At 50.3% G+C, this 25,492-nt stretch overlaps 1 protein-coding gene across 2 annotated transcripts in view; it reads left to right on the top strand.

Moving 5' to 3' along the window:
- The window catches only part of ALX4 (ALX homeobox 4), a 45,143-nt gene extending 24,642 nt beyond the window's left edge, over nt 1-20,501 (top strand). For both annotated transcript variants that reach the window (XM_038137162.1, XM_038137163.1), the window contains exons 3-5: nt 4,951-5,261; nt 12,775-12,903; nt 14,981-20,501. In XM_038137162.1, coding sequence (XP_037993090.1) covers nt 4,951-5,261; nt 12,775-12,903; nt 14,981-15,304 — 764 coding nt within the window. In that variant the 3' untranslated portion in view covers nt 15,305-20,501. The remainder of the gene's footprint in view (nt 1-4,950; nt 5,262-12,774; nt 12,904-14,980) is intronic.
- The last annotated feature ends 4,991 nt before the right edge of the window (nt 20,502-25,492 follow it).

Genomic DNA, 25,492 nt, shown 5'->3' with positions numbered 1-25,492 from the left:
CAGCAAATGGTAACTGCAGCTTCCAGAATGAAACCAATGGCTTGTGTCCTAGCTAGAATTATACCTCCTGCATTTAGGAGATGAATGCTGCCCAGTTTTACACTTCAGTTGGGCACAAGAGTGAAACATGATTAAGCATCTGATCATTGCAAATAAAACCAGTGATGCAACTAAAAAAGTGTTAAAATCTTTTCTACATGTGCAGACTGCAAGAACACTGACTCCCTGAACAGAAATAAACCTAAATATTTAGGTCTTTATATGTCTAAAATTCACTCGCTTTGATTTTTCCTATATAACCCAAAATGTGGATTTTTTTTAAAATATAAGTCTTGTGCTGATTTCTAGACTTCAGTGACAGATAGGAGGCAGAAGACTGCAACAGACAGCTTAGCAACAAGTACAATCATTTCAGTATGTGGTAAGGCAAGATCACAGGAGTTGGACAAGGTTCCTATAGTTGGCCAAGTCCTTGAGGTGTGCTGGCTGGGCTGTGGTGCAAATCTGCCTTGGTAAGAAGTGTAAAATAAACTGCCTATACCCTCTCTAGGCAAAATTTTAGCACTGGTATTTAAGCAAGAGTTAAGAGAATGAAATTAAGAGCTTTTTTTTTTTTTTTTAAAGGTCCATTGCTATGATGAGTCAGACCATGCCTGTGCAGGCAAGGAGAGGCACCCTGAAGTGGCCAGCACTGAAGGCCATGGAATTTGGGGGTGGGCAGGGGGGAACACCTCTGTGCTCACACTTGGACAGGAAGGCAGAAGGCCTCAATGTCATTTAGTGAGGGAGCAGAGGGCCAGACTGGTGCAGCCCCATGCCACCTGTGCTGTGCTCTTTGGACACGGGTTGTCCACAGGCAGACAATGTCTGTGAGCTGCCACATGCCAGTAGGCATTCCAGGCTATTCTTGAAGCCTCCCAGGACTGGGATAGCATCAGCTCTTTGCTGAGACTGTAATTGCTTGGACAAGATGTTGCCAGAGCAGTTCGTTAGCAGTGCCAAGAGCCAGCAGGCTTTTTTACCTGCAGCCCAGGGCAAACTGCCCTGTGCTGGCTGTGTCTCTGGGTTGTGCTGGCTGTGTCCCTAGGCTGTGCTGGCCTTGTTGCTTTCCTGAAGCCTTATGGGCTGTGGAGCTGCCATCACAGGATGTGTGTGAAGGAGACTATCGGGCAGGAGCTGTGGCTTGTCACGCATGTGCTGTGCAAAGCAGACCTATAATTCCGACTTGGATCCAAAGCCGTGAGTTGGAAATGTCCAAGTCCCATCCCTGTGCATGCACCAAACTGACTTTGCTCTTAATTAAACTCCATGGATAAGCTTGTACATAGCGAAGATTTTACTTCAGCATCCTCTCAAAATAGCACACCTGAAGAACAAAATAGATACAATCTGTGAATCCAAACATTCTGACAGCATGATAAAGTTGGCTGTTCCCTCCAGGAGTGTGTCAGCAGAGCAGTGCAATGCCTTGCTGTCTCAGGGCCTTACCTCACGGCCACAGGTGAATATGGAACATGGTCTTGTGTCTCCTGCACCCCCTTTCTCCTCCGTAGGGTTCCCAGGACAAATGTGGTGAGATTTGAAAGACATTATTCTGCATATCCCCTGCAGAAGTGGGAATGCAGGCGTCCCTCCTGCCCAAAAGAAGCTGCAAGATGCTTGGGGCCCACATGGCCAGTTATACTGGACTGTCCCATGGCAGATGACACAGGGTGCCTCAGGGAAGGTCTTGGGAGTGCTGATGGTCTAGCAGGCAGCCAAGGCACTGGGAGAGCAGGGTATAATTGTGGCAAGTCAGAAAATATCCTCCCTCTACTGCTAGGAGGGCAAGGATGGATAGGCAAGCAGAGAAGGAGGCACCAAGCTCTGCTGTCGGGCTTGTAAGGGTGCACATTAACTCCTTGTCATAGAGATCTTCACAATATGTAACTCAAGGTCTCTCTAGGTTTGATTAGAAACAGACACCCCAAACTTTGCACTGAAACTTTGAGGCCATCTCCAGTTACAGGAAGTCTGGGCATATCCATATGCAGATGTATGCAATTTGTTTCACTTCAGCAGTTAGCGTGGCTGTTTTGAGGTCAGGGAGCCTGTTTCTGGGGAATGAGAGTTCCTTCTTGGGATGCGCAGCTGAGAGTGGATGCACACCATACCCTCCCAGCACTGCCATCAGGCCCTCCATCCCAGAGTTTCTGCCCCGCCCATGGAAACAGTTCATCCTTACCGGGACTCTGAGGGGCTAGAGGTGAAGAAGCCCATGTTTGCTGCAGTGCAGCAGCACTAGAGCAGCATGGCTGAGCTGCAAGGAGGGCTCTGGACTGGCAGAGCAGGCATGGGAACACCCACTGTGTGTGCAGCAGGGACAGTCCTTGCTCCTCGGAGCTGATGGTTTGTGATGGAGATAACTTATCACTGCTGAAAATCCTGGGCCCAGCTCTCAGCTGCAGTTTGAGCTATGCTGTCAACGAAATTAGAACAGACACAGAGCTTTTCTCTCTCTCTCTCTCTCTCTCTGTGTGTGTGTGTGTGTGTGTGTGTGTGTGTTTGTGCAGACCCTTCCCCAGCTAACTGAGCTCCTGAAGCAGATAAAAACCAACAGAGGATTTCCCAAGGAAAAGCTTCAAGTCTTGTGTTTGCTGCTGCAGGAGCAGCAGGGGGCTTAGGAATTAGGGAGGCAGCCAGAGCAAAGCTGTGGGGGAAAAGGTACTGAGCTTCCTGACATCATAAATAACAAAAGAGAAAAAGGGAATAAAATCCCCAACCCTTGGAATACTTTATTTATTACACTGTCTCTACTGAGTCTCATAGGTGGTAGTCCATTGCTGCAGACTTTCTGGAACTGTTTTATTTTCAGTTGTAAAAATTACAAATATCATGTCCATAGCTTATGATTTACCAAGGCTGTGGGGCAGGGCACTGTCCCAGCCCATTTTGGACAGGTCTGTCCACCTGCATCCCCCAGGAGCAGTGGGAGAGGTCAGCCAGTTGGAGAAGGCAGGTTCAAAGAGGAGGCAGTGTGTCAGCCACTGGCCTAGACACTGGTCCTGGAACCCAGGGAGCATAAATCTTTGCAAAATGTTCCCAAGGATCAAAGCAAAGAGAGCTGAGATCGACATCAGGCTTTGGTAAACTTTATAGGGAGCTCCTCAAAAGTCTGAAGGAACAATATTGGAGAAAGCAATAAATCTGAAAGGACAGTGGGGTGAAAGTGGCAGGCAACTCCATTGCCTTCATCCAAGGTCTGCCTACAAGCCGTCTGTACCACCTGGGCAATTTTCTTCCCAAATCCCTTTCATAGCTCATCCCCAGGCTTAAACTTGGGCCACCCTTGCTCTCATGCCTGAGGGTGACAGCTACATTTCGCCCTCCTGGTTTCATCCCAATCACCTCAGTGCAGCCTTTCAGCTGCCAGAGTGAGAGATGGGCAAGGACTTGTACACTGTGCACCTTCCCACAACAATTTCATGGCTTTTTGGCTGTGAAAATGTGACAGAGCTGTTCACAGAAGGGCTAAACTGTAAATATACAGTGAATTAGCAAAAGGATTTTGTAACACGAGATGAGTATTGCCAAAGACACAGGCTAAGATGCCTAAACTGGCATTAATGACCCTATCACATTGCCTGGGAAAAGCTCCCAGTGGGGACATCACTAAATAGTGGAACTGTTTCCCAGAAAGACTGATCCTGGCCTGGTAAGTTTTAAAAATAGACTAAAGGGAAATTTCAAAAAAATATGAGACACTTGATGTGCTCTTAGCTTGGTAAGGAGAGCATGGATAGAAAATACCACAGTACCACTTCCCACACATTTAGGAAGTGAGCATAGCAGCTCAAGGTTAAAGCTTGCAGTAGGGCTACCATGTTTTTTGCCCAAAGATCCCAACCAGAACTGTGGCCAGGTGTGACGCTTGGCTCTGCGCTATGTGGCAGGTGGCCAGTTGCTCACACAGACCCCTCTTTTTCTGTGCTGGGTTCAGCCCACCATGCAGAGCAGTGGCATCAGATAAGGGAGAGCCAAGGGTCTCCACCAGGGTCCTGCTGGTGTAGCATCACTCTTGCTAATGAAGGGGACACCACTGTCACTGGAGGCAGGAGGTGTGCAGGAGAGGACACACACCGTGCCTGTGCCTGTGGATGCATATACCCCATTTACAAAGCTCAAAGGTTGTTTTTAGAAAGGAACCAGTTCACTGGTTCAGGGGTTGAAACCTCTTCCTCCTGCCTGCCATACTGCTCTCATATGTCATGTCTCATTAATTATTAATTGTTGAAGGCAATTAACCAGGCAGGAGCAGTGCTCCAGACTGCTGTCACACTCCTCTCATTTCCCTCTGCCCTGCACACACAGGGTGCTGTTTCTGCAAGTGTCTCAAACTGTTCTTTTCCCCTTTCACAAACTCTTTGCCAAAAGCAGTGCAAGTCCTGGCAGAAGGCTGTGGGGGTGGCTGGGGGTGTCAGGAGCACCTCTGCTGACACACCAGTGCTGCCTGAGGATGCAGGAGCAGAAAACAGATCCCACCAAGCACCTCATGTGGCTGCTCTGTACCCCTGGTTTCTACAGTGTTTTTTAGCAGGGCAGCACAGATGGGCTGGTGGCAGGGGACCTGCATGGTGCAAGGAGCAGATGGGTACCTCTCAGAGACCTTTCCTGTGGCCAGGACCAAGGAATGTAGTGCTCCATGATGTTCAACTCTGATGTGGGTTTTGAGATGTTGAAGGAAGGTCTTGCTGGGGTGTGTGTACCTGAGTGTGCAGGGCTCATCCTCCAACCTGGGTCTCTGGGAGGGAGCAGGAGCTGAGAGATCTTGCCCCAACCTCCTCTTGCCCATCTGTACTGGGCAAAATAGGTCAAAATATTTACATGTGTTTCCTTTTCTCTCTCTCCCTGCCCCCCTACCCCTGGTCAAACCTGCCCTCCTCTTCCCTCCCCTACCTCCCACTGAAACAGGTAAGGAAAGCGGTTTGGGAGAGCCTGACCTGCAGCCAAGCTCCGACCCTTCAGCAATGGACAGCAGCTACCTCAGCGTGAAGGAGGCCGGGGTGAAAGTGCCCCAGGACAGGGCCAGCACAGACCTCCCCAGCCCCATGGACAAGGCTGACTCGGAGAGCAACAAGGGCAAAAAGCGGAGGAACCGCACCACCTTCACGAGTTACCAGCTGGAGGAGCTGGAGAAGGTCTTCCAGAAGACCCACTATCCTGATGTCTATGCCAGGGAGCAGCTAGCCATGAGGACAGACCTCACCGAAGCTCGTGTGCAGGTATGGGGGGAAATCCTGGGACTGGGTAAGGGGTGGATGAGCTGCAAAAAACCTCTGAGGTTCCCTTGCAGCCCCACCATAAGCTGCACGCAGCTGAGCCCTAATCAGAACCTGTGGCACAGGGGAAGAACAAGGAGGTACATCCACATCTGACACTGGTGTCACCTCCTTTATTTGGTCTGGTGTCCTGCAATCCAGTGTTTACAGAAACACCACTTGCCCTTGAGTTTATGGGACAGCAGGTGGGTAAGCCTCACCAGCACGCTGAACAAAGCTTGCACCAAACCTGCTCTATTCAGGAGGTTTCAGGGGACACAGGTTCATTAGTCTGAGTGGGAGCAGATTTTCCACAGCATCGGCTCTTTCTGGTAGATGGGGCTGCAATGTGACTGGGAGTTCACTGCCAGAGAACGTGGTGATGCAAGAGAGGCAGCTCTTGTTGCTGCTTGGCAGGTGCTGAGACTGCATGAAAGGTGGAGATCTGGAGGCAAAAGGTGCACTCACCACCTAAGGAGAAGCAGGAGAGTCAAACAGTCACACTCTGTTGACAGTCTCAACCACCCCCACCCACACAGGTGTCAGCTCTCATGAATTAGCTCCCCTGAACTAACCTGGGGGGCCAGCAGACCCAAAATGCACATCACAGGAGGGAATGATTCTCTGACTACTGCTCTTTCCTGTGAGTCAAGGTTAAACAGGAGGCATGTCAGGGCTCAGAAGCATGTGCAAAAAGGAGCACCACTGCATGGAGCAGACATCCGCAGCTCACGCCTTGGTGGCCAGCTCCTTCTCCAGCACAGCTAATCCTGTCAATTCTGTCTGCAGGCATTTGTCAACTCACCACCCCCAGAACCTGCACTAGCATCAAGAATAATTGGCCCATGGAGACACCTGATTCTATCTTTTATACCAGGAATATTCCCAGCTCCCAGGCAGCCTCTGCTTCAATCTTTACAAGCAATTGTTGCAAATAAGGCCCACATCCATGTTTAAGTTCATTTTAGTTTGTACATTCACTTCTGAATTCAACCAGAAGCAGAACTTTTCTTGTATCCTTGCCTAAATTGGTTTGCAGGGTTGGTGTGCTCTTCTTCCCCACTGTTTCTCTTCAGGCTGGGCATGGCTGCGTTTCAGTAGGCAGCAGTGTGATTTCCACTGGTCCCGAGTGCAGCATGCTGAGCACCGCAGGATGGGCAGAGCAGGGCAGTGCTACAAACATCAGCTCTTTACTTGTGCCACTGCATGCAGCTCTTGATTTCCCAAGAACACACCACAAGTGCTAATGGGGTCTCCTGGGAGGCCGGGCATAGCATCGGGTTACTGGCTGCACAGTGCATGACATTCCTCCAGCTCAGGAATGAGAATGAGGTGCTGGAGGGTGGCGAGCTCCTCCTGCTTGCTTCTGAGCCAGGGTTTGCAGCTACTGTGTTGTCCCAGGCAGTGTTAAGGGCTGTCCATCAGAGCCAGGGCAGGTGAGGCAGATGCAATCTACACATTCTTTACATATGACCCTTCATTTCAGGGTTTTCCCCCACTTTACTACTAGATTACACTTCAGCTGAGGGCAGAACTCCCTAAGTAGCCAGGAGCATATTTGGCAAAGAGAGGTTCAGCTCGCTCTGAGATAAGCGTGCCAGTAGCCTGTTGCCACAGGCAGCCAAGAACAGCCTCCCTGCCAGTGCCACCTCTCACTTGGGATGGCGATGACAGGGCTCGTGTGACAGAGCTGTTGAAGAGCTTGTCTGAGTGGCCTGGCTGCTCGTGCACTTACCCCATGGTGAAAGGAGTAAGCACTTGCATTTCAGTCATTCCCTGGCTCTGCCGGGAAGGACCCAGTGACCTGGGCCATGGGCTGGCACCAGGCCACCACCTCGTGATGCAGCCCTGCCGTGCTGTCAGTAGCAGAGCACACTCCTATCACTGGAGAGCAAGGACCAGCAGGCTTGTATCCAGAGCAGTAGGTGGTGGCTGGGCAGGCCCAGAGGCAGCCCAGGTGCTGGTATCTCAGATGTGTTCCCAGGGCTGAGGCTGCTGATTAGGGAGCTGCTTGGCCTTGGCACAGCAGTGGCAGCCCCTGGGAGCCGCCAAGGTGCAGTCTGAGGTGGCACAGGGTTCTTCCACTGGTGGCACAGGGCTGCTCTTCCCGTGAGGGCGGCTTTTGGAGACAAAGCCTTGGTGAATCAACCTAGTGCCTGTCTCCACCTCTGGGTTGTGCTATAGCTTGTTTAGCCTTGTTTTTGGTCTCCCGCCCTCTGGGCAGTTCTGCTCTGTGGGGTCTTCCAATACCAGCAGTGTGGCATCAAGGGCCATTAGCTCACAGCCCAAGAGTGGGCACGGGCATGGGGCTGCAGCTCAGGAGGCTGACGGTGAAGCAAATGCCTACTGCAAGGACCAAGAACCAAGGGCTAGAGGGTGGAAATCACAAATTAGACACAAACCCCTCACTACTTTTCCCCTGCAAGCCAAAGAGCTGCTAGGTACTCAGACACCCTCCATTGCACAGGGAAAGGCTCTGGCTGCTGTAGGGTGTTTGGGCACACACCTGCTGCAGTCTCAAGGGCTTTGAGGGAAGCACAGTAGCCCCTCTCCCAAGGAAGATAAGGGATAATCTTGCCCTGGAATGATTTTTGGAGGTCAGCTTCAGCTGCCTGCAAAGCAGAACTAAGCAAAGCAGGATGGCAGAAAGGCGAGGCACAGGTTTAAGGTGTGAAGCTCCCTCTCACAGCTTTTGCCTGGAGGTCATCCCCTCTGGCCAGGCTTGGCTTCCTGGGGAGCATAACCAGCTGCACTGCAGGCAGGAGCAGATGCAGAGCCCAGACAGGCTCTGCAGAGCCCAGACAGGCTCTGCAGCTCTGATTTTTCCATCCTTTTCCGAAGCTCATGCTTCATTAGTGAAGTAGCTGCCGGAGATTTTGTTGTCCGGAGAAAAGCCCATGCCAGCAGCATACATGAGGTGGACCATACCGTCTGTGAAGCAGTGGGACTCCATGGCCTGACCCTTCTCCTGCTCCATTTCCTTGCCTGCCTCAGTTTCCAGCCATCTGTACTGGTGTCTGACAATGTCAAAGCTAATCCCCCTGTGATGCAATGCAACATTTTCCTGCTACTCCCCACAACCTTGCCCCTTGTTTCCATGTACTATTAAGATACTGCACATCCCTGTTTTCCAAAGTGGGAGCCGTGCATAAGCTCTTTGCAGAGGCACAGCCAGGAGGAGGTTGCTATGGCTCAGCCACAAACCTGGAAGGATGCACAGGGGGTGCTGTGTTCATGTAGGTTCTACGTACCATGTATATCCCATTCCATTCTCCTCTTCCATGTCTGGGGCTGCAGAGCCCCAGAAAGAGCTTCTGCTTGGTACCAGCAACTGCTTGAGGCTCTTGCAGCTCATCCAGGTCTGCAGCAGATGTCTGAGGCAGTGGCACTAGAAAAACAAGGTAGACACGTGTATTCACACATTATTCCTTCCCTTTGCACAGAAACACACATAGGCACATCCCAAGCCCATACCAGCCTGGCCCTGGCTGCTTATCTCTCTTGGGTTATCAGTATCTGCCTCCTGGACTGCTCTCTGGGAGAGGAGAAGGGGATGGGACTGGAAGGAGGCTTCACAGCCAGGGAATATAGCCCCTCAGCCAGCCCCCCTCCAAGCCAGCTTTATGATTGCTGGGAGCATTAATGAAATGTTTTTGGCGGTGACCCTGTGATGCAGCGGGGGCTTGAAAGTGAGAGGGAAATGTCAAACTCCGCTGTAGCAAAATCACCGCCTTGGAAAAAAAAGAAAAGAAAAAAAGCAAAGCAAAGCAAGAAGTAATATATCTTGATCCCTTTTCCCCCATAAAACCCTGGGAGGCTGGTGGAAGGAGCGGAAAGACTGAGCTAAGCCTGCAGGAAATTAAACATGAAATGAAAACAAGCTCGAGTTATTCAATTCTCTCATCCCAGGCTCCAATTTCCCATTCCAGGCCACTGATAAAATGGTGTCCAGTTTCAGCACTCGAGGATGAATTCTGGCTCTGTTCTTGCAGTCTGAAAAGCAAAGGACTGGTGTCCATCTCCGGCGAGAGGGGAGACAGCCTGGCCTTTCACGGTGGGATGGGGTCCTGAACACAGACAGATGGAGGCTCAGCAGAGAGAGGAGGGTAGCAGGGTGAGAGGACAGGAATGGGCTGCCAGAAGAGAGTGAGAGCACGAGAGACTTGAGCATAGTGGGCAGCTCTTACCTGCATCAGAGCAGTGATGCAGTGAGGGGTGTTGAGCACAGGGCATGAGCACAACCCCACAGCTGCCACCATCCCACCACCACATGTGCAGAGGTCAGCCTCACCCGCCACTGCCATGGTGGGGGTAGGAGAGAGGGGAAAATACCTTTTTCTTTAACTTGGAGAAAGGACAAATCAGTGATTCAGCCCCCAACTATCCAGACATGGTCAGTGGCCTGGGTTAAGACACAGCTGAGCCCATCCACCTGTGCTCAGTGCAGGGCACACAGAGCTTGGTAGCAGGGGCAGACTGGCAGTGCCCACAGGGTGCAAAGGTAGAGGCATCAACAGAGTGAGCAGGAACCTCCTTGCTTTGTCTCAGGCCACTTCTGGCCTCTCCACCCCCAACAGAACATCAGTTGTGTATGCATATGGATTTAGGTACCACATATAGCTGAATGTTTATGGAGACATGAAACATTCTCTGTTCCGTAGATTTTTACAGGGCTGATTAGGTACATCAGGGCTTATCAAAGCATTGTCTGCAGGACTCAGATATGTGACATTTCCATACACTCCTACTGTAATTGCTAACACTGAGATTCAGTCCACAGTGACTGCTGGCTCCTGCACAGCAGAGAACATGCTGCACTAGCCACTGCAACCTCGGCTGCCACATTCCCATCCCACAACAGCCGCTCTTGACAAGGAGTGACAGGCAATGAAAGGAAAATGAACTTCTGTTTGGGTTTAGATTTGCTTTTTAAAAGCAGGTGTCTTCTAAGACTCTGGAAATACTGAGGATTAGTTGAGGTTTTTTGCTGACATTTTCACATTATAAATTGCCATGCCTGTCTTGTTTTCTCTGGAGCACTGGAGGCCTGGAGAAACCCAACTGCATGATACCAAGAAACCTATAAGGATTTGGACCAGAGGAGAAAGTAAAGCTTTAAAAAGCGGTCCAAACCTTGCCACAAGTGCTTCAGAGCTCACTGTCAGCTCTCAGTGTGTCTCTGGTGCCTGTGACAACACTTGGACTGAAGACACTCTTCTTCAGCCTAGTGCGATGACTTGTCACATCCTCCCAGCCCACCAGCCACGTGGCAGTTTGGGAACTGCCCATTTAAATCACTTTGCTCTGTTCAATCCAATGCATAAATGCGTTAACGCTGAGGCCGAGACTTCAGTCTGCTCTGTCAAGGCAGCTGTTTGTGCTGTCTTGGGAAGAAGAGGGCACAGACTAATGGCTTTGATGGTCACACTGCAGAGCCACACAGTGCTGTGGAGGCCTGAGCTCAGCCGCCCTGCTCCCAGGTGGGATGCTCAGGTGGGCCAGGCAGCCGGTGCCTTCCCCACACAGGGAAAGGCCGAGTATGCCTGGCATCTGTTCATCCCAGCCTCATGCACAGCCAGCACTCTGCTCCCTACCTGTTCTGCACCCCTCTGTGCACAGCGGGGCCTCCTCCGCCTGAGGAGGAACCAGGTCACCACCGCTAACTTTGAATCTGCAGATCAAAGCGGCGTGATCCAGGCCAGCCCTGGGACTGGCCTGCAGCTGGGCTGGAGTGGCTGTGCCAAGAAGAGGTAGAAGAAAAACAGACAGATGCCTGAGGCATCAAACCTGCTCCAGAAGGACGCTCTGCATGTGCAGCGTGTGCGCAGCTGGGATAGTGTTAGGATGCTTCTGCCGGTGCTTTTTGCACCTACTGAAAACACTCACAGGGTTTTGATTTTGGGTAGGGGTTGATAGCAAGGTTGCTGCTTTGGCCAGCCTGTGAATGGCCCACGCCAGTGGCATTGCCATGGCCATGGGGCCGGGCACTAAACCCTTTGCTATCCACAGCCCACATGAGGAGCACGTGTCTGGCAGCTGTATTATCGGCTCCCTGCCCAAAGCAGACCACAGTGCATGGCCAGACCCTCAGCTGCCTACTCATACCACAGGCCTGGCTGCAAGAGATCAGCACGAGGCTGTCTATGTGGTGGAAGGCAGAAACTGAAGCAGGAGAGCCTGAAACAACTCTTTCAGCACAAGCAGGAAGGTCAGCTCAGACCAGAAACCCAAACCCCTTATCCCTCCCAGTAGCAGCTTCTGGCTGCACTGATTCAGGCTGCAGGTGCCACAATACTCCTGCCCCTGCAAAAATTGTCCTGCCATCCTACCCTGTGCCAAGCACCTGGCTTGTCCTGCTGTCCTGTGAAGACATGAGCTTCTTACCTGGCGTCTGCTTTCCCCAGGTGCCTGGCAAGCAGCGAAGTTGCCCCACAGCCAGGCGTGGGAAGGGCCAAGCTGCTTGTCAGCAATACCCCCTCTGGCCCCCTGCAGCGAGTCACCGTGTAAAACTTGAAGCAGAGCTGAGAGGCTCTAGGAGTGCTCCTTTCATGCACTGGCGTGACCTGCACAACCCAGCCCCTGGTGATCGCCCTCATCTCTCAGTGCCTTCAAAGCAGCTCTTGATTGATGTGTTTCCCTGACTCACGAGCTTCAAGAGACTTTGAAGACTTTGGGCCAGGCTCTGATCTCTCTTAGGCTGATGCAAATCAGGAGCAATGGTGCTGACAACAGTGCAACAATCCACCCTGATGTCAAGCCAGTAAAAATAAGAGCAGAAACAGAGTTTTGGTCTTTGCCTTGAAGGGTTCTGAGCAGCACTGTGAAGTAAAGAGTAGCAAACCCTGTAAAGAAAACTCAGTGTAAACCAAAGGATGCTATAGAAGGACACCTGTCCTTTCCTGCAGCTAAGGAGGGAAGGGGTGTTTGTATTTCTTGTTGCGGTTAAGAAAAATGAGAGAGTTGGTGAGAAATGCAAACTGCAGTCAATGGCATCATCATAGCCAGGATTAGTCTTGGGGAAAGCCCCATCACTGCTGTTTTCAGCCTGGCAGCAGCACACACAGATGTATTCACACTTCTCCTCTGAGACTGGCTGACAGCAGGAGAGCTGCAGGCAGAGCCTGGGTAACACAGATTTAGGGGTGAGAGGAAGACAGGCTATTCCAGAGCAAATCAGGCTGTGGGAGGCAAGAGCTGGGAATGTCCCTAGAGAGGCTGTGCACCAGAAGATGGACATCCTATTTTGCATGGTGTGTTCCCTTTCTAGGAGCGCAGGCTGGCCCCAGACCCTCAGGAGAAGCAGGGAAGGACTGTCCCTCCCCTGCAGAGCATGTGTCTGGAGCAGTGCCCATCTCCGTGCCACTCAAATTCACCCGCCTGGTGTGGCCCTGCCCTCTGGTGGGCTCTTCAGGGCTGTCGGGCCACCAGCCACTGCCGGGCTCCCCTTGTTCACAGCCCCGCTGTCGCCTCTCCCCAGGTGTGGTTTCAGAACCGGCGAGCCAAATGGCGCAAGCGGGAGCGGTTCGGTCAGATGCAGCAGGTCCGGACCCACTTCTCCACTGCCTACGAGCTGCCTCTGCTCACCCGTGCTGAGAACTACGCCCAGGTGAGTGCATTCCCCTGCCTGGGCACTGTGCTTGCTGGACACGCTGCCTCTGGTCCCTGCCCTCCCCAAGCCACGCTTCACTTCTCAGGCACATCCGCCTGTCCTTAGGCAAGGCTGCCGGGACACTGGGCTATACTGCCAGGCACTGAAGGGCGAGTAGTTTTTTAGTCAGGTGTCTTGCTTGGCTCCCTCATGCCCTGGCCCAGAGCAGCCATCCTCAAAGCACGTACCAGGCCCAGAACTGTGTGATACAGAGTAGCACCCTTGGGCACAGGTCACCCTGCTCAGCACATCCTATCACGTGTGCTGCCCACTAACTTTCCACTGGGTTGAAAGAGATCCAAAAGGCTAGTTCATGCCTAAAGAACAGCAGGTCCTAGGGAGGCTTCCTGTTACCACGTCTGGTTTCGATGCCCCTTGGACATGGTGGTTGGATAAAAGCATTTTTCCCCTGGCAAATTCCCACAGCAGTCCCCCAGCAGTGATGGGCTGTGGTACGCGCAGCACACTTGGTGACATCTGGGGATGCTTCCCAAGACAGTTGCAGATTTATGCTCCGAAGGAAGAAGGGAGGAAGCAGCCTTGTTGGGGTACCTGAGGCTGCTACTGAGTCCTATAGAAACCATTCCTGCCCGGACCCTGGGAACAAGTCACAGGGTTGCCTCCCCTCCGTAGCTTCCTGTCTTCGAAAACCTGTCAGCACAATAGCCTCTTAAACACTGGGCCAGCCCCAGTTTCACAACACTTCAGATGATGCCAGGCAGACTGGGGTTTGCTAGCTCCAGGGCTAGGCTCTGCCCCAGAAAGCGCTCCAGCCTTCCTCCACTCCTCTTCCCACCACCCAGAATTTGCTCAAGGGCGCAATTCTGCAGGCATGATGTTCTCAACCTGATTGTCCTCACAGATCTGCTGGAAGCCCTCCCTCCCTGGCACCCTGTCTGTCAGCTGCCTCCCCAGCCAGTGCTGTACCAATGCTACCCTGCAGCCAAGCCGGGAGTGTTTGACCTCTCTCCCGCTTGGCGTCTCCCGTAAACTGAACAAGAAACCCTTTTGAAACAGCTGAGATGCCAAAGCAGCTTTTCAAGCACAGAACACTCTCAGCAGCCTTTTTAGCATGTCCTTCTCTTGCCTTTGTAACTTACACTGCTCTCTCCCTCCATACTGCCCTCCTCTCCCAGCACAAGAGATCAAAAATTTGAAAAGCGATTTGCAGGAGGTAAGAGATCAGAGAGGGCCCAAGGGCAAGCAGTGGAAAGGGGCAGTGGGATGAAGGGCCTTTTGCTCTCTTGCTCCAGCCAGCTGCTCACCTCCTCCCTGCTTTCATTGTGCATGCCCATGTGTCCACTGCTGCAGCACACCTATTCCCACTGCCAAATACTGAGCCCTACTCTCTTTTTCTGCAATATCATTTTATATGTCCAGTGACACTGCAGGATCCCAGACAGTCTCTTGAGGGCCCTGCAGGGCTCTGCTCTTCAGCAGGATGGGTGATGCTGCCTGGATGGGCCCTGCTGGGGGAAAGGGGCAATGAAGCTGCCTGTGCTGGGGGCTCAGCTCCGACAGGCATGTCTGTGTGGTACAAAATAGCCCTTGCCTAGGCAAAGCTGCCCCGAGCTGGAGAAGGATGGGGGATGAGCAGCCTCACATCACCGCTTTCTGCCTGATCCCTCCATAATGAGTAGGACCACAGAAACACCATGGATGACACAAAGTTTCCTGTGCTGAGAAAAGTGCTCATGGCCCAAAAAAAGTAAAAGGAGTGTCTGGGAGAGGAATAAATAAACAGATGCTGTGGCAGAGAAGGAGCACTATCCTGCTCCCCGTGAGTAAGCCTGCTGCACTCCCTGCCCCTGTCCAGGCTGGCATACAGGTTTTGGAGTGGATTTGCTGGCTGCAGGAGGGCTGAGGGTGCTGCTGCTGGCAGGGCCCAGCAGACAGGACTGCATGCCCGTCTCACTGGCTGCCACTCCACTGGGCTGCCCTGCCAGGTCGGGGCTGGACACAGTCCATTCCCTCAGGCCAGCTGCCCAAAATATCCTGCATGGGGCAGCCCTGATGCTTCTTTTCCCACCCCCAGATCCAGAACCCCTCTTGGATTGGCAACAATGGAGCAGCCTCCCCTGTGCCTGCCTGCGTGGTCCCCTGCGAGACGGTGCCCTCCTGCATGTCCCCCCATGCTCACCCCCACGCGGCCGGCGGCGTCTCCGAGTTCCTTGGAGTCTCCGGGCCCGGCAGCCACGTGGGACAGACTCACATGGGCGGCCTCTTCAGCACGGCCGGGATGAGCCCCAGCCTCAATGGCTACGAGCTGAACAGCGAGCCGGACCGCAAGACCTCCAGCATCGCTGCCCTGAGGATGAAAGCAAAGGAGCACAGCGCCGCGATCTCCTGGGCGACATGACAGGGCTGCAGCCCAGTGCCCGCCAGACACGGAGAGAGCACGTGGGGACAGCCCCGTAAATCCATCCGCTTGGACTCCTGACAGCAGTTGCCTCCTCGGGGATCTGAATGCAGCACTTTTAGCTACCCTAGGCATATAAAGTACATATGTTAATGTAAGTGGAGTGTTTCCAGCATGAACATGGCAGCTCCCAGCTTCCTGGGATCAGGCAGGGAGAGGGAGGCTGTGGAGCAGCACCTCTTCCATCAAGATCTAGGATGCGATGCATCCCTTCTCACTGCCACCTCCCCGACAACCTGGGCATTTTTTCTTCCCATTGTTTTTTTCTGACACCAGACATGCCTTTCCAAAGAGCAAGAGCCCACTGGCCTTTCAGCAGCTTCTCCCATCCCATCACTCACCCACCCACACGCTCACACACACATATTCTGCCCTGGGCAAGGGACTGGATGGGGACTCTAGCACCAGCAAAGAGACTCTCTCACACTGCCAACATCATTTTAGCGGGAGCTACGACTTCCCACAGCTGAGTGGGGAACAGGGCTGGGAAGATAAGCGAAGCTAGAAAAAAGGCAACATTAGCCCACTTCCTTCTACCCTGCTCCCACTCCATCTCGTAGTCTGAGATGAAGCAGAGCTGTAGAGGTCTGTGAGCCTGTGATGGGGATGCCCCTCTACCCACCATGGCACGGTGTTATCATGCCGAGAGTCTTTGCCAGCCCTCTGGCGACCCAGATGGAGATACACCCCAGCAAACAAAAGCTTTCCAGCATGGCTTGATGTCCCAGGGAGTGCCTGGGCTTTGCTTTCCCTAGTCATGGTCTGTGTTGAGCCTCACAAGCGTGGTGGTACAGGAAAAGATTTCCTCTGTCTTTCACTGGGTCAGGAATTATTAACTTCAGTTTAGAGACACCAGCTCTGTCAGGGAAGCACAACTGCCATGTAAATCTGCAAGTCCCCAGAAAGACTGCTCTAAGAAAGAGTTCAAGCACTAGCACACCCCCACAGTGGCACAAGGCCACCAAATTCCTCATACACCTCATCCTGGGGTCAGACATGTGCAATGACAGGCCCTCCCTCAGCCCTCCACCCCAGGGCCCTGGGGCACACAATGGCTGCAGACACCTCTACACCAGGGACAGCAAATTGAACAGGCTGGGAAGGGGAGAACAAGGTGATACTGCCCCATCTCCAGCCACCTCAGATCCTCTTCATTTGCAGAGGAAGTAGATGAGACCAGAGCTTCTCTAGTTTGTGTGAACCAACATACCTCTCTGCTTTTCCGTCCCACTGCTCTTACCTGCACAGAGCTGTTAAGTAACATCTCCTTCACAAGGCTAAATGTTTTACAACTTTTTCAGTGATCATAGTGCATGGAATAATTTTGGAACATCCTTTTACCCCACTGAAACACCGCCAAGGAGAAGCTGAAAGTGAGCTGAGCACTACCAGCCACACAGTGGCTCTGCAAGCTGGGCTTGAGCTGGAGTGGCCATCTCCAAGATTTGCAAGGGAATTATAGGATATTACTCCTAGAAAAACTGGTTTGTCACACTGCCCTCTTTCCTCATGCTCACTGTTGGGGGATCTTGTGGTTTAAGGTCCAGGGATATCTAATGGTATTGAAAAAAGTTCCAAATAAGCTACAACCAAATGTCCAGTTTCAGTTTAATGAGCCATACAAGTATTTCCATAGTGCCTAGACTGTCAATACACTACCTTAATGATAAACTATTGCTAGGTCAAAAGTCATATATTTACTGGAATAAGAAAACACCAGTAGTACTGTTTCTTTTCTCTCCTCAGAAATGCTAAGAGATGCATTCCCTGCTATGCACAGGTGGCCAGCATGCATTTCACCACATCATTTGCATAACCAGGGCCTCTCCCATCACAAGCAGCCAGGATTTATATCCCAGTCTAAACATTCATCTGAGACCTCAGGCATGGTGGCTTAGATGCTGAAAGCGATGCTGATCACCAAATCGGGCAGGATCACACTCACCAGTTGGAGGTGTGTACATCCCCACGGGGTACCCCAGAAGCCACTGAGCTTCCCAGCTACCCAGGGACTGGTGGCAGGAGGCAATTTGTCCAGATTTGTGCAGGCAGCTGAGCACAGTGTCGAGCTTTTGCCAGGTGCACTGGGGATCTTGATGCTTCCCAATGTCAGCAGGCAATCATTGGAGGGCTGCTGCCTGAACAGTCCAGTACCACTGCTGACAAAGCAAATTAGCAACAAGCGGAACTAAGGAGAGGGCAGTGGGGCAGGCAGGCATATGGGGACAGGTCTCACTTAGCCTGTAAGCTCTGAAGGCAGCTCCAGTGGAGGGCTGTATCTATTTAAGAGCTTAGCTGCATTCCCTACTGAAGTTAAAAGGTAGCTTTTCCTCACAGACTTCCACTGCTGGGCCAGTATTTCATCTGAGCTGTTTAACAGCCCAGAGGATTAAGTGTTGTATCCCTGTCTTGTTAGAGAGAGAGAGGAGAGTCTCCTGGCAGCAGACTTGGCATTTAGAGAAGCTTGGCCCCCACTTTCTCTCACCTTAAAATTCATGTGGAAAGCACATGTTGGACTCAGTCTAATTTAAACACCACTGCGCGTGCTCAGCCCTCAGCCTGCCTGAAAACACCACAAGGCAAGGGGAATGCTGTTCCCTGGACCCCCTTGTGCAGGGCTCCTTTCCCACCTCCAGCTGCAGGCAGCCCCACTCCTCATCAGACTCTGCCTCACCTCTCTGGGTGCTGTTGCCATTCTGGCACAGTTCCTTGCACCCACACTTCTGGGTAACGCTGGAAAGGGTGTCCCTCCCAAACCTTCAAAAGCAGTTGTTGATAGTTATTGCGCTACATACATCTGTACTTAAAACACATTTTTAAAATTAATTTTAAAGGGTTTTTTAAACTAGCTGTTAAATTAACATGAAAAAACTGTGTATATGTATATGTATATATATATATATATATATATATATATACTTATATATATATATATATATGTGTGTGTGTGTATCTTAACCTAGCCAGCCTACAGCTACTGCATTTCTTAAAGGTCACAGGGTCAGTGCTGTTCTTGCAATCTGACATTACCACAATGATACCTTTTTTAATTATTATTATTGTTGTTATTTTAATACTATTCAATTCTATTTATGACTTTCTTCTCTATTTATTTCTTATTTAGTATTTTACTCCTGTCTATACATTGAATCACAATTCCCTGGCTTGGACTTACCTTCAAAGCTGCAACCTTTATCCCCATCCACCACCAAAATGTCTCACAAGCGTCAGCCATCCGAACACCTGCTATGCCCATGGTGGCATCCTCTGTGGGTGCAGCCCAGCTAACTAAGCTCACCCAGATGCTCCCTCCAGCCTCATGGAGGGAGAAGGAACACACTTCTCCCAAGCAGTCCTGGCCCTGGCTATGCAGCAGGTATCCTACAAGGTGGCTGCCTTGCGTTGCCCATGGCTGGGAACCCCAGAGATGTCCCAGAGCTTTGAGACCAGGAGGATGCAAATAGCAAGATGAGCATGGGTTCCTGGCACTGGCTTAAAAGTGGTTGGGTACCACTCGCTGCCAAGCACTTGGAGGCACTTCTTGCCTACAAGCAGTAGTTAGTGCTTCGGTAGCAATTGAAACCAGTGGGGAGCTAGGCTTGGGCTTGCTGGGCCCTGCGGGGTCCAGACTTTTAGGGCTGCTGTGCCTCAACAAGCTCCTGGAGAGGAGCCGGGTCAGCACCCTGGCACATCATCGTCTGCCAGCAGTGCCACCTACCTGCACTCCCATCAGGCTCTCCAGCCAGGCTCCAGTTGCATCCTCCAGAATATGCTACCCAGTTCAGGTCCCACTGCCCCAGCACCTACCTGGGTACAGCCTACAGAGAGGAAGACCAAGACAGCAAAATAAAAAAAGAATCACCCTCCATCTCCTTTAAAGCCCATGGCAGGGTGTGAACGAGCATCCATCCCTGCCGGAATGCTCGCCCCTGCCAGGTGACACGTCCTTGTTGGACCACGCCTGGCCTGAGCCATGGCATGGGCAGGGTGTTAGGGAAAGGCCAATACACACAGTGACAATGTGTCACACATGAGGTCTCAGAGCTGCAGCACACATGGCTTCACCTGCCCCATCAGCCAAGGGGATGCATCACCAGCCCGGGCCAGGAGTACCCTGTGTGCTGCCCAACAGGGCTGCCTGCTGGCTTCCTCCTGCACTGGAGGTGTTTTGGGGTGGGGAGGTGCGTTCCCCTGATTCCCAGAGTCCACTCAGACCGGGCAGCACACTGTAAAACACTCTCCAAACAAAGGCAAAAAGGTAGTTTCTTGGAAAAGGATTGAAAAATAATCAAGCAGAGGCAGAGCCCCGTGTTTATTTTGCTGCTTTGACTGACACAGCAAAAAGCAAACAGACCGAGGGAGAAATTAAACCCAAATGGGAAGGGGGTGGAATCGGATGGAAAGTCATTCAGCCCTTTGCATCTTCCCAAAGGGAGCTGGGAGGAGGCGAGGGAGCAGCCTTACACCCCCTTAACTCTTTGCTGATAACATGGTTCTCCACTTTCCCCACATAGCTAGGTAGGTAGGTAGAGCTAGGACTTTTATACTACTGATTTTGAAGGACAGTTTTCAATGTATAATAATATATCAGTTTAGGTGTGCAGTGCTTGAAAGAGAGACTGGGAGAAAGAAAGTAAACAAACCTCAATCAATATTATTGGTTTTTTGTTGTAAAATATTGTAACCTTGTATAAATGCTACCTTTTTTTTTTCTCTCTTTAGCTTAACGGCCTGGGGTAGAACATATAAAAAATAAAAAAAGTTTTTAAAATGTTCAGGAAAAAAAAGAATAAAAAAATCATTTTAAATGTTGCCACATGAGGTTTGTGCCATGCAATGTTATTGCCTATGCAACCATGTATTACCAGTTCATTACATAGGAATATTAAAAAAGAACAAACAGTCTTGCAGCTTGATTCTTTTTAACTTTTTTTGAAGTAAGTTATTGCACTTGCAGCTTTTTTTTTTTTTTTTGGAGGTGAAGGGCTGGAATTTCCAGTCACCAATTTTTATTTTTCCAGGTTTTGAAAGGAGTGAGAAGGTCCCTGCTTCCCAGCCACCCTGGCCAAGGGGGCACAAACACTGTTGTTGTTTTGGTTTGCAATAAACTCCTTCTCTTCTCTCCTCTCAACTGCAATCTGGCTGGTTTGTTCCTGACTCATGACAGATGAAATGTGATCAGAGGGGCCTCCAAAATCTCACGTTAATTGAAGCTGGCAAAAAATACTAACAGTGCCCTTTTGAACTGCTGACGCAGTCCAGAATGGATTAGCCGGGGGTAGATTAACAACAGGTGGCAGCTCACGGGCTGCTGCCTCTCCCGTACAAAGCGCTGGGCGAGAGCCAGCGGGCGGGCGCAGGAGCGCCCTGGCCCTGCCAGCCGGCTCCAGCCTAGCCAGGCCCCGCTGCCGCCGGGAGCGCTTCGGCACCGCTTGGCACCCGCGGCGGCCAGCTCAGAGGCACCCTGGCCACGGGCTGGAGAGCAGGATGGTCTCCTTGGCCTACTGCTCTGCAGTGCTGCTTCAGCAGAGCTTAAGCCTCACAGGGCTCCTGGAGGTCTCCCAGCCCTTCTCAAGCAGTCCTTAATGAGGCAGCCAGTAATCACAGGTGACACAGGGAGAAGCTGTCTTGGCAACAAGAGGCCACAGAACCAGGGACCCTCAGCTCCCCGTGCTGTGGCACCACCTCTTTTACACAGCACAGTCATGCTCGGGGCACAAAGCACAAGGTCTCTTGAAGCCCTAGGAGAAGACACCTGGGGCCGGCAGTGTTCCCCATATTCCCACAGGCCATCACACTCCCTCCCCTCCCAGCTCCACTGGAGCAGACGCATCCAAGCCTCACCCACCCTCTTCTCCTCTGTGGGTCTGCAGGGTTTCCCAGAGGTGCCTGCTGCAGCCAGAAGCTGCTCGGTGGGCTGTGGGGCAGACTGAGCCCTCTGGGTTTCACTAGTCCCCACACAAAGGGAAGAGTTTGTCTGGGCCCCACCAGTTCATAGGGCACAGCTCTTGTCCTGCTGCAGGGAAATCTGCGTTCTGTGAGGGCCCTGTCTGCTGCTTGCACTCCATCAATAAACTCAGCTGCAAAATTGTTTCCTTCGGACTGCACAGACCCACCAGCCCTGGGACCAGTAAGAGTCAAGTCCCTGTATCCAGATACCGAGTGGACTGGAAAGCGCCTTTCTTGCTCAGGCAAAGCTGAGAAGGTGCCCAGCAGCTGCCAGCAACCCACCAACATCCACAGAGCCCTTCTGGCCTTTCCATCAGTTAGTCTGGGAGCATCAGCTTGCATCAGAGGGTGCATGGCTGTTTTCTATCTCACAAAGAAATGGATAATGCAGGTGCTGTTGCAAGTTTATCCATTCCTCTCACTTGTAGGAGAAAAATTCCTTCCCTCCCCAAGCACTCAAAGCCAGATTCTCCAGATGTTGGCAGAGTTCAGAGTGTTGAGAGCCTAAAGCCAGTTTCAGTAACATCCTGCTTGTATGGGTTTACATCAGAAATTGCTCCTGGCCTAAATGACACCAAAGAACTAAAGAGTCTCTCTCTAAACTAGATAGTGGCAGAACCCAGATTAGAAATGTGCATTTTCCTCTTGAAGCTGCACCTTCTTAGCGGAGTTACAGGAGTTATTTAAAACACATGGAAAAATTTCTCTCTGGAAGATGTGGCTACAGCTCCTAGGTTAACACGTTCCTTCTCTGCTGGAGAATATGACTTTGAGGAAGGGCAAAGTTCGGGCAGTTTAAATGAAAAACAATTTTTTATTCCTGTAAACTAAACAGATTTGCCTTTTTTTCTTCCTCTTTTTAAAAGCAGGTTATTAACCTTTAAGCAGATGGATGTTCAATAATCTTCTCATTGGCAAGGAAGGTAACAGCCATGCAAGGTGCATCTACTTATGGCCAGCTGGAGCCCACATGTAAAGGTGTTGCATTTAATCTGAGACAAACAAGTGTTTATTATTTGTGAAAGGATCTTCCACTTTCTCTTGCTTTGCAGTTCGTAACTTACTCATAGGGCAAAGACAGATGCTCTGAGTTAGCAATCTGTTCCTTTTGCTGTAGCCTTACTGAATTCCTGGATCTCATTTTACGGTCCTTTCTCCTTAAAACCTTTTCCCCTCCCTCTTTGTATGAAGTGTGGCAAAGCAGTTATTGTTCCCATCAGTCTGCAACTGAAGGCACCCGGCACTAACTGTGGCCAGCACCCAGCTGAGACCTGCCCCTTGCCTTCAAAGAGAAGTTTCACAAAAGAAGGACCTGTAAGTTTACAAACAGCCAGCCAAGCAGGTGAGAAACAATGGTTTTCTTGAGCGTATGGCACATATACACATGGGCACACGGGAGGGAACACAGCCAGTGGCTTGAAAAGCTCAGGTATCTTTCCAAGGCATTATGGGCTTATGTCCTGGATGAGCACAGGGTATTCACACTGGGCAGCTCGATATCTGTAAGTGGCACTTTGTTTAGTCAGTCCCAAGCTTTTTAGTTTTACGGGTTCCCATCGCTGCACACAATGGAGGGGAGGGGCTAAAAGAGATAAGCTTCATCCTTAAAAGCACAGGATGCAACAGAAACCACAACTCATAATGACACATGGAAAACCTCATGTGGGTCTGCATATCCCAAGTTCTTCGTGCCTTCATTGGTCAAATGGTCCGGCTTTGACCTTTATCCAGCCCCCCTCAACTGAAATTTAGGTTAAAAATCTAATAGATGTGACTTAATAATTATGCTGGTATTTTTCTTAGTCACAACATCCCCCCCCGCACAGAGTCTGGTACTGAGCACTGACACAGGTTTATAGACCTAATAAAATCATAACCAAGTTGCACTGATCTCTGTCCATGGTCACTACAGGGTTAGTATGCTTGTCTGGAGCAGGACCACTTCCTGTTTATGCAAGTAAACAGGTATTTAGCATGACTAAAGGAAATTTGAAGGACAATTACGGGATCCTTTTGCAGACAAATGAAGACAGCAAACAGGCAACCTTGCAGGAAGAACCTTTAAGCAGCACTGGTTTCAGTCGGAAAACTCCCTTCGTACGCTAGCTCCAAGCCAGTCCACGTAATTGCCTCAATTGTCCCTGTTATCCTTTAATGGGAAACATAACTCACTTTCAAAGCAACCACAAGAAGCTGCAGACAGGGGAATCCTGAAGATCAGCAGAGGTGGGACTGCATTACAGCCATTTCCATCAGTCTGAAATTACACAGAGTGCACCAGGAATGTCTCTAAATGGCTTCAAGCCAGGGCCCGCTGAAGCCTGCTGATTCTTAAAGTCAAGGCTAACAGTCCTCTGCCTTGCTAGTGAGGAACCCAAAACTCCAAACAAACAACAATTCAGACAAAAGTGTAGCTGTTCTGCTAAATCCCAGGCTTGGGATACTGGTGTTCAATCCTGTTTTTACCCATACATCTCCAAAGGTAATCTGACTGCCTCTCTCTTGTTTCCTTATCTGCAGCTACAAGAGGCTGATCTTACCCATGCAGGAGGACCATGAAGCTCAATTTCTTGCACTTAGATACAGCAGTGGTAGGCATCATAAAAAGAACTTGCACTGTCCTACAGGCACTCCCAACAGCATGAGATACAACGTAAGGACCTATGACTCAATAGTAAAGCAAACGTGTTCTACCTGAATTTTCTGCTCAGCAAATGCTACCTCTGTCACGTGCCAATGTTAGCAAGAGGTTTGAAGTGACCACCTGCTCATGGGATAACTTGCAGATCCTATGGAGTATTGTGTTTGGTATTTTCTGGCAGGTTTTGACAGAAATTATAATTTTCAGCCTAAAAATTGAAATGAAAAGGCAGTATAGGCAGAATACTTGCCAAGATTTGCTCTGCTCTTCTCAGCTCTTTAGGATCAGATTGAAGTTAGCAACTGGACCAATTGGAATTGGGAAATTGCTCATTTTCTAGCACAGATTTAATCAAACATAAGTTTGCAGAATTTTTATTTTTGTAATTCAAGTACAAGGATGAGACTACCCCCGATGACAAGAACTACACATAGTTTACATTTTAGTTTACAAAAGAACATGTTTTGCAGCAGTCATAGTAAAATTTAAGTACACAAATCTTCAAAGAAAAAAATGAAAAAATTAATACTCACTCTGTCTGACCCTATTTTCTCATCAGCACCACCGATTTCAGTTTTTCTTCTGTGTATCATGCTTTGGTTGTGAGAGCAGCTTCCAAGTAAGAGGGCTGGACAGATTTATGCAGTACCCATTAACTGTTCTGAGATCTTTCCTGATCAAAAAATGCTCTACCTGTGAGAAGTACTCAACATATCAGACAATTGTTATGGAGGGCATTCATATCAAATCTTGGAGGTATATTTAACATTAAAATTGCCCTTCTAAATCCATTTTCATGTGTCTCAGTATAGCATCTTTATAGAATGCTCAACACTCACCAATACAGCCTAAAAGCAAAATGAGTCAGAAGTACTGAGCATAACTTAGATCCCACCTCAAAATTATTTTGACATCTGTGTCTCCAAAGTCCTTGAGTTTAAAAGGCCCTTGAATAGATAATTAAGAGGGATAAAATTGCTAAAGCATATGAGAATCACACCAGAGGAAGCACGATGGATGGTAGGAGGTTCCAGAGCAGGAGTTAGAGATGGAAGGACAAAGTCATTCAGAACATTAGGGCCTCAATCTCCACATCCTGTAATAAGACAGTGGAGCTGGGAGGAAGGAAAAACTCTTGCATTATAGGAAGAGTTAGTGATGCTAAAAATGCATCTTTAGGACTCCCCACGACTGGCAGAGCAGCCCCTGCAGCACATTCCCCCTTGCTATGCACAAGCAGCAAGGTGTGCCTTGCACACACTGCCCTTTTGCAGCATGATCCACAGGGCTTCTGGAAACAAAAAGCTGCCACCACATTGGATTCCACAATCTCAGTGACTCAGCCAAAGATCTCTTCTCAAAAGCACAGTTATTTAACATCTGCAGTATCTCTTTGAAAAAAAAAAAGAAAAAGAAAAAAAATAAAAAAATATCTGTTTCATATTTCTCCAAGATAAATGCTATTGTCAAATCTTGGCAGAAAATTAGAGTAACAACTACTCTCCCCAAAAGGTGACTGGGATGCAGACCAAACTTCT

Source organism: Motacilla alba, chromosome 5, assembly GCF_015832195.1.
Source record: "Motacilla alba alba isolate MOTALB_02 chromosome 5, Motacilla_alba_V1.0_pri, whole genome shotgun sequence".
NCBI lineage: Eukaryota > Metazoa > Chordata > Aves > Passeriformes > Motacillidae > Motacilla > Motacilla alba.
Note: the sequence above shows the minus strand (reverse complement) of the source record. Positions and strands in the feature narration are given on the sequence as shown.